This window comes from Myxocyprinus asiaticus, chromosome 7, assembly GCF_019703515.2.
Source record: "Myxocyprinus asiaticus isolate MX2 ecotype Aquarium Trade chromosome 7, UBuf_Myxa_2, whole genome shotgun sequence".
Lineage (NCBI taxonomy): Eukaryota > Metazoa > Chordata > Actinopteri > Cypriniformes > Catostomidae > Myxocyprinus > Myxocyprinus asiaticus.
In genome coordinates, this window is record NC_059350.1 from 3,127,572 (window position 1) to 3,137,500 (window position 9,929).

The 9,929-nt window shown below is 37.1% G+C and overlaps 1 protein-coding gene across 1 annotated transcript in view; it reads left to right on the forward strand.

Annotated features, from left to right (window-relative positions):
* Positions 1–9,929, forward strand: part of LOC127443532 (polycystin-1-like) — a 100,650-nt gene that overhangs the window by 22,985 nt on the left and 67,736 nt on the right. Inside the window, exon 2 of the mRNA XM_051702222.1 lies at positions 9,764–9,835. Within this exon, the coding sequence (XP_051558182.1) occupies positions 9,764–9,835 (72 nt within the window). The remainder of the gene's footprint in view (positions 1–9,763; positions 9,836–9,929) is intronic.

Below are 9,929 nucleotides of genomic sequence, written 5' to 3' on the forward strand. Positions count from 1 at the left end.
GTTTAGTGGGTTAGTGTGTAACCGTGGTTACAGCCAATTGTGGCTTGGCTGCGTTACTATGCCGATTACAGCCCTACGTTGTTTAGTGTTTATGTTAACTGTCAGTGTCGTCATCCTCAACGCCCTCTTTGTACTGACCATCATCCCATCTATTATGCAGTTGTGTTTTTGAGTCGAACAGTCATAATCTTGTGTTCAGAATAGCATGCTAAGATACTATTCATACATTTTTTGCAGTTTGCATCCTGTACACAGCATGCAAACTTTTCTGTATGCATGGAATACCTTAATGACGTATACAACACAATGCTATGTACTATATATATTTAAAATATTATACTCTGAGACCTATACAGGCACTATGTGCTATAAAAGTATAAAGGTATTTATACATATAAAAGTATAAATATACATACTTTTATATTATACCCTGGGTACTATACAGTGTATAAACATATATACAGTGTGTGTGTGTGTGTGTGTGTGTGTGTGTGTGTATATATATATATATATATATATATATATATATATATATATACATGCCTCTATTGCCAGATTTATCACTCCATGCTCTATTTCTTCTCACATCTTCACACAAAGAAAATTTTTACTCAAATCAGTATTTCATTTCTGTTTATTTTATGGCTTAAGGTACAGATACAGATTGCCAGCTTTATTTAAATTCTGATTCACAAGCTCTTGATTTGATTCTAATTTAGAATTGATTCGATTCATTTCCTTCCGTTATAATATCCTTTTTGTTTATGTATGAAAGCAAATTGACAATTCTTAATACCAGTTTCGATACTATAAACAAAATGTTAATTTGATTAGACATTGTTTCAAGTTCTCAGGTAATTTTATTCAAGACAAGTAAATAGTCAGTACTAAAATAAGTACAAATAAAGAAATTAAAAGCAAATAAAAACAATAGTACAAAGATACATATAATAAAAGCAATGCTTTTGAATGTTTGTTTTTTTTTATATATAGCAGAATCAAGTATTCAAGTAAACATTCAGAAACTGTAATAAAAGGTAACATAAAACTACTTCAATAACTGGTCTTCAGTCTATGATTGTTATACATTAATACTTTTTAAAGCTATTAAAGTTATCCAGCCAAGAGCAGTGAGGGTTTTTCTCATTTTCTTGCTGTTGTCTGATTAATATTAACAAGGTTGTTAATTAAAAGCAGTTTATTAGGCTGAATTTACTACTGCATTTATTGATATTTTGATACAAATCTGCTTTTCCCCCCCGTTATTGTTGTTGTTTACAAGACATAACAGTTTCATTGTTTTCTATCCATTTAAATTTGTAAAAATGGAAATGTACTTTATTCATTTGAGCTGGGACTACATGAATACTCTTTGTGGTGAAACTGGCAGGGGATTTCCATTTCCTAGCATGCTTTGCATGGCAAGATTAATATAAAGTTGAGTTTTTGTTATGAGAGTTTTGGGGGTTACTGTTATGGTAAAGAGTGGAGTTAACAATGAGGACAGGTAGACGTTATACATGCAATTGATTGCTCACTTCACTAAGCAATTGCTATGCTAACCATAGCATAGTTACTAAACTACACTCTGTAGTGCTTCCAACCAGCAAGCATTTAGCATGCAAACATTCACTATCACTAGTTTGTACATATAGTAATAAAAGAGATTTATTTGAGTTACATTGACAATGTCTAATTTTGTTGGGTTTACCCAATTCAGTTAGGTTCTTTCTACGCAAAGTGTTTGTGTTGAGATTTCATTGTAATTTTAGAAAACTCATTTAAAATGCATGGAACCACTGTTCACGATTTAATCAAGTTCAGCCAAAGAGCTACTTTTTTTGTGTATGCTAGTTCTCTGTTCCGAACATAGCCATCGTCTATGCTAAAAGGTGGTGAAGTGGCATGACAAAGCTAATCTGCAGAGCTGTTTACACTGCAAGCACGCAATATGTAGATACCCTCGTCGATTGTAAAGGGAGCAATCTAGTTTGTCGTGTAGACATGGAGTCACAAGAAAAACTTTAAGGAAAAAAAGCACAAGAACGACATTCTCTTCCGTCATATTCCTTCCATTTTCCAGTGTTTTACTCAGATAAATTGTGCAAGTCTTGGAATGAAGTACTCTGGCACTGTCTGTCTGGTGTTTCTTGCCATCTCTCTTACTGTCTGTTTCACTCTCTCTCTCTCTCTTCTACTAGAAGTGGCACCAGACGGCTCTTCGGCCCTTATAAGGTGAAATCAGCTCGCCTGGTAAAGTAAAACAGAACCATATGTCGCACACTGGCTCACTCGCGAAGCTCCGCCGAGGGGCTTGGGCTCTGGCGTGGAGCTGCGCACAGGAGCCTAACTTCTGTTAATATAAACCGAAAAGGTCTCATTATATGGTCATGTCGAAGCAGCACACTAGAGCTTTATGTCAGAGAAAAGGAGAGAGAGAGTGCGCTATATTCCAAATGAGTGTGTACGTACATACTAAGCAATAGTTTGAGGACAAAATTGTTCTCAAAAACGAGCTAAATTTGAAAAAAACCTCCCTGCAGTTACATTCTGGGAATCACTTGGAAAATTGATTCATAAATAAAGCAAATACTGTTTTTATATAAGGTCTAAAACTGCTAAACAATTTATTTTATGGGTAGGGCTTGGGTTTGGGTGTATGGTAATGATGATTAGCTTTATGTCCAGTACAAACAATAGTCTATAGTATGACCCAATTTTTTGCAAAGTATTCATACATTCCAGTCTTTTTTTTTTTTTTTTGGCTGTAAAATGACTAGCTCATCCTAAATATGGATTTGTCATAATGCTCCATTTCCACCCTCATACCAGCTGTGAATCAGAGTGGTTTGTGATCTCATTCATGGGTGTCATCTGCATGACATCATCAGGATCCTTGTTTTACACATACTGAATGATTACCATAGTCATGTACCATGGTATTCATTTATACAGTGCTTCAAGGTATTTCAAAGAATACAATGGCACTACCATAATACATGCTAAAAAACATGATATTGCCATAATTGCCATAGCAATGGTTGTGCCATGATTTGTAGTACTTTTTAGTATTTCTGTAAGTGGTTCCCAAAGAACTTGTATTCCAGCTGTAGTTATTAAGTGTATAGTCAGCTCTTCCCATCTCAAAGCAGTGTCAGAAAACCCCCAGAACCACAATCGATTCTTGTCTGCTGAAGTGAATCTGGATGTTAAATCAAGCATTTCAGTTGCTGCATGGAAAATGTGAACCACACGTGAGCACTACTTTATTTTCGGGCAATTCTATCTGTGTGATTTCAACATGCTGTTCGTGTATCCAACAGCCAGACACTTACTAACAAAGACTGAATTATGTATGGAAATTAAGCTTTCTTCTGTGATCAATAAATTACACTTAAATTAGGGAATTACTGAATAAATGATTGACGCAATGAAAGAAAAACAAAGACAAGCAAAGAAAGAACAGAAAAATGTTATGTTGAGGCTGTGTGCCGCAACAAGCCAAAGTACCAAATAGAGAATCCAAATGAGAACCGAGACTAATCTTTTGTCAAAGCAAAGATTTAAAGGGGCCATGTTATGGAAAATAGGATTTTCTTCATTTTTTTAACAAATATCTTCATGTACTATGTAGAGCCCGACCGATATGGGATTTAGAGGGGGAAAATTCACAGATTACCGATATGGTGACTGATATAGCTAATTTTTGAGCTGGAATGAAAACAGACCTTTTCTATGTGGATTTTGCTCCGATATGACTATGCAAAGGTACTCAGAAGGCTGCTTTCTTAAACAAATATTTTTATCAAAGAACATTTGACATTATTATTATACATTGTCAACAAAATCTAGAAATGAACACTGAGAAAATAAAGAATAAATAAAAATACAATAAATAGCTTTATAAACATCAGTACTGTTAGTATAAGTCAATTGCTGACCATTTAAATAAAGAATAAATAAAAATAAAATAAATAGCTAAATGAACATCAGTGCTGTGTAGTAACAGTCAATGGCTGACCATTAAAATAAAGAATAAATAAAAATAAAATAAATAACTAAATAAATGTCAGTACTGTATAGTATCAGACAATGGCTGACCATTAAAATAAAGAATAAATAAAAATAAAATAAATAACTAAATAAACATCAGTACTGTATAGTATCAGACAATGGCTGACCATTAAAATAAAGAATAAATAAAAATAAAATAAATAACTAAATAAACATCAGTACTGTATAGTATCAGACAATGGCTGACCATTTAAATAAAGAATAAATAAAAATAAAATAAATAACTAAATAAACATCAGTACTGTATAGTATCAGACAATGGCTGACCATTTAAATAAAGAATAAATAAAAATAAAATAAATAACTAAATAAATGCCAGTACTGTATAGTATCAGTCAATGGCTGACCATTAAAATAAAGAATAAATAAAAATAAAATAAATAGCTAAATAAATATCAGGGGCCGGTTGCACCAGCTATACGTATGTTACAACTTAGCCTAGTTGTAGTGTAAATGGGCACTAAGTCACAATTTACGCTCTACTAAATATTTGAGCGTTGCACCATTAAATTTATGTAGGATGTAACCCTACGTATAAACTAAATATATACGGCAGCCTCCGACCTGGAGTAACTAATGGAATAAAAAAGCAGACTCATTTAAAGACATCAATGAGTTCATGTTTTGGTTGACAGGCTTCAGTTCTTTCGACATATATGATGGTGTTGGCATTTACACTCATTTACATTTACAAGAGAGAAAAAAAAACTTATTTTAAGCGGCTCTTCAGCATGAAACCGATCTAACGGTGCCATTTTTGGGGTGCGTCGCCCGGTGTCAAGTTTCAACACATTCAAAATATATATATATAGGATATTAAAATGAATAAATGTCTATTTTTCCAGCCTGTTGTATTAGAATTTATCACCCCTCAGTTATTTTAGATACAGTTCCTATATATTATTATTTACACAGGGCAAATATGCTATTTATTAAATCTGCTTTTATTACGTATCCTATTTGAATGTCTGGAAAACCAGACTTCTAAATATTACATTTTATAAATGCAATGACTGGAATTGTTTGGATGAAGGGGGTACCAAACTGTGAATCCTGAACAAAACAGTTTGGTGAATGCATGTTTACACATTAGCTTCCACTCAGCTGACAACAATGAAAGTAGCTAGTGATTAGCTAGTTAGTTATAAGTTCGTCATCATGGAGAGTAAAAGATGGACTTTATTTACTTTCCAGCATTGTGTCTCACCAACTAGGCAACAGCGTAGCGTGAAATCAACACTCAGACACAATCCACCACTGCACCGTTGTCTGCTGAGCTGCAAAAAAGATGCTCTGATGTTTACCTTTCAATCTGCTACATTACTGACTGCACTGATAAACTATAGCTGGCTAACAGCAAACAGATGTGATAAACATGAGTGACATGGTTGTCAGGGACAGGGTTAACATTATATTAGTTATATAAAATGATGGGGTCATTTTTTATTAACTTTCCAGTATGTATTTCACAAACTAGTTAGCAATTTAAGGAGAAGAGATCTCCTAAAATCCGCACCGTTTAACTCCGCCCTGTCTGCAGAGCCACCGTCAGTTCAGAGTCAGCTCTGTAAACAATGGAGCCGGAGCGCGCTCTGCTGGACAAACTACGCTATGACAACAATTCTAAAGTATTGTTTTCTGCATTATATGTTCTGAAAAAAGTTTTCATATTGGCGCATATCAGTAAAATATACGCCGATACCGATATATCGGTGAAAGGATAATATCGGCCGACCGATATTTCGGTCATGCACTAGTACTACGCACTGTATTAATGTTCATTTATAACGCGAAGCTTTTAAATTCACTAAAGCACTTCCCAGTGCACCCAGGAAATTTATTTGAAACAAAGCTTCAGAAACGTCTCGCTCAAAAAACATAATGGTAATGAAGTTAGAATCCCGAGCTCATTAACATATGAGAACCCACATTTACATATCAACACCTTTTCAGCAACTTGACGATAGCATTATTACTCATTTTACAAAGTGGTTAGCCGAACATAACCCAGGACATTTAAGCCCAAAGTATACTTACATTAGATTTTCCATGCACTGGTACGTCCCATGCACAGTGTGCAGCGCAAACTTTGTCATCGGTACAAAAAGTATTTTTTACAGTAGTAAAAAAACAGCCAGTTTAATTCTAGAGACAATTCAGACCAAAAGCATTCCTGCGTTAAAAAAATCTTGATGCAGTGTTACGAATATTACAGAATGCAGGTGTCTCGAGACGCTTTTTTAAAAGTTATTTTTAACTTGACACACATCTAAAAAACTTGGTGCTCCTGCGCGAGATGTTGGAAAAGCAGCGAGACACTGAGCAAATATGTCAAGTGTATGTTTACTTAAAAAAAACTTCGACCTCAGGGGAAAACATAAAATGTTAAAAAGTGTACAATATAACCCGTTTAATACAAAAAATGACTTTGTCAGTTCAAACCAGTATGGCCATTCTCTGTTGACCTCTCTCATCAACAAGGTGTTTCCATCCGCACAACTGCCGCTCACTGGATGTTTTTTGTTTTTGTCACCATTCTGAGTAAATTCTAGAGACTGTTGTGTATGAAAATCCCAAGAGATCAGCAGTTACAGAAATACTCAAACCAGCCCGTCTGGCACCAACAGTCATGCCATGGTCCAAATCACTGAGATCACTTTTTTTTCCCCATTCTGATGGTTGATGTGAACATTAACTGAAGCTCCTGACCCGTATCTGCATGACTTTATGCATTGCACTGCTGCCACTCGATTGGCTGATTAGATAATCACATGGATGATTGTTGGTGCCAGATGGGCTGGTTTGAGTATTTCTGTAACTGCTGATCTCATATATATATATATATATATATATATATATATATATATATATATATATATATAAAACATAATTAAAAAAATACCTTTACATACAGCATCATGTATTTACCTATTCAGTGATCTATTCAAAAGATACAGAATAACAATACGTTATCAAAGAAGATTTCAAAATGACTAATGAAGAACCTGAACTCACATGGAAAGGGAGACTGTTCCAGAGATTAGGACCTATCACAGAAAAGGCACGATCGCCCTTAGATCTGTAGTGACAACGAGGAACCTTCAAAAGAAGTTGATCAGAAGACCTGAGCACTCTAGTGGGGGAGGAGAAGGTCACTGATATATTGGGGCGCAAGACCAGATAGTGTCTTGTAGACATAAAGCAGAATTTTGAAATCGTCCCTGAATTTCATGGGATGACACTGTAGAGATGCTAAAACAGGGGAAATGTGATCCCTCTCTCTTGACCCTGTTAAAAGCCTAGCTGCCGCGTGTTGAACCAGCTGTAGGCGGGATAACGCAATTTGAGGGAGGCCAATATACAGTGAGTTACAATAGTCTAACCTTGATAAAATTAGTGAGTGGATCACAATATCCAGGTCTTTATGGGAAAGAAAATGTTTTACTTTAGCGATTAGATGGTAAGCGAACAATCAGTTCTCATAGTCAACATGTTGAATGCAGGAGAAATGGGCAGGAGTGAAGACCTAAGCGACTTTGATAAGGGCCAAATTGTTATGGCCGGATGACTGGGTTAGAGCATCTCTGAAACAGCAAGGCTTGTGGGGTGCTCCCGGTCAGCAGTGGTGAGTACCTACCAACAGTGGTCTGAGGAGGGACAAACCACAAGGCACCCAAGGCTCATCGATGCACGAGGGCAACGAAGGCTGGTCCGATGAGTCCCGTTTTCTTTTACATCACGTGGACGGCCGTGTACGTGTGCACCATTTACCTAGGGAAGTGATGGCACCAGGATGCTCTGTGGGAAGGTGACAAGCTCTGGGCTATGTTCTGCTGGGAAACCCGGCCATTCATGTGGATGTCAAGTTGACACGTGCCACCTACCTAACCATGGTTGCAGACCAGGTACACCCCTTCATGGTAATGATATTCCCTGATGGCAGTGGCCTCTTTCAGCAGGATAATGCACCCTGCTACACTGCACACATTGTTCGGGAATGGTTTGAGGAACATGATGAAGAGTTCAAGGTGTTGCCCTGGCCTCCAAACTCTCCATATCTCAATCCGATTGAGCATCTGTGGGATGTGCTGAACCAACAAGTCTGATCCATGGCGGCTCCACCTCGCAATTTACAGGACTTGAAGGATCTGCTGCTAATATGGTAGTCAGATACCACAGGACACCTTCAGGGGTCTTGTAGAGTCCATGCCTCGACGGGTCAGAGCTGTTTTGGCAGCACTCGGAGGACCAACAGCATATTGAGCAGGTGGTCATAATGTTTTGGCTCATCGATGTATAAGTATACTGTGTATTATATATATATATATATATATATATATATATAATTAGTTATTCAATATTATTATTTGTTGCTGAAAGAAACAAGACTACATCAGTACTTTTAGGCAGTCAAATTTGCATCCTTATTTGGGAGAAACTCACACAGATAGACTAAAATCACTTTTTTATGCCGAATTTCCAGAAGTTTTTCAGGTTTTTGGCTTCATATGGCAACGGATACCTGGCCAACACTTTAACCCTCATAGGAGCTGTTAGCTAAAGATATTTCTTACCAGATTCATTTGCTTAAATAAACTTTCTAAAACCCTTACAAAACACTGTGTAAATCTGATTCTACTGAAAATACACAACGTCACTCACAGACTGTGCCAGAATAGTACGGTGTACTGCTTTCATTCTTTTTGCACGGATAACTTTGGAATTTGTTACCATAGTTGCACATTTTGTTATGTAACATGATTATGTGCAAGGGTGCCTCTTATTAGGGAACAATTGAGGAGGATCTGACAAAATAATGATTATACCAGAAGCATTCAACAACACACACACAGCTTAAGCGGTCATTTGAGTAAGTTTCCTCCCTCTCTCTTACACACTCAGTCTGGAATGGGCAGATGTTTTCTTCTGGGAGCACTGTTCACACACACATTGGTGTCTGGGTGTGATGCTAACACAGGTTGCATTTTATTGTTTTCGTTTTTTTTGTTGTTGATTTCTACCCGTGCTGAAATCGGGAGGACTGATGCAGATTGGTCTATTATTGGGATTCATTTGTACATCATGGGTGGTGACAGTGGTGCAGGAATGATTTGTAAAGTGGTGTGGACACATCAGTGCATTTGGTCTTTGAAAAGTAATGATTAACTTCTAAAAACAGCTTGTGTTTGGGAGATGTCGCTGAGCAACCTGACAGTCTGTCTAACACCCCGTCTAAACGGGACACGAGCGGCACGTCACGTCAAAAGCATATCTTTCCCATTATTATCAATGACACAGTCTACACTGGAAGCGTCCATTGTGGTGCGTCGTGTTGCGCCGACATTAAACGGATGCCCCAATCTATTGCTGACGGGCTGCTGACCAAATATCATACGTTTTTTACTTACCAGATATCATACATGTGAATCTTTCTGCCATGAGTTTTATTTGTTACCTATTTAAATAACTTCTGACTGTTGCATTAAAGCCAACTCATGATGTTTCTGGTCTCACTGACAGTCCGCGTCTTTGTGCGTCGTCTACACATGCTCCTGACGTTGATTGTGCTAAAAACTTATCACAAAGCCGTGAAATGAAGTATAACTCTAGCCTTTACTGAGATTTACGGCATTGTGCCTGTGTGTGTTTAAGGTTGTAACTCTCTCTTTCTTTCTGGCTTCTGTTGCAGAGATCTTTCCAGAAACCACATTCCCTCAGTGGACTCGAGTCTCTTTGATCACCTCACCGCCCTCAAAGAACTGTAAGTGCCACGTCCCTCAGCCCAATGTGTGTGTGTGTTTGTTTGGATGCCTGATACGCCTCAATTTGTGTGTATAGAATGGGTCCATGATGAC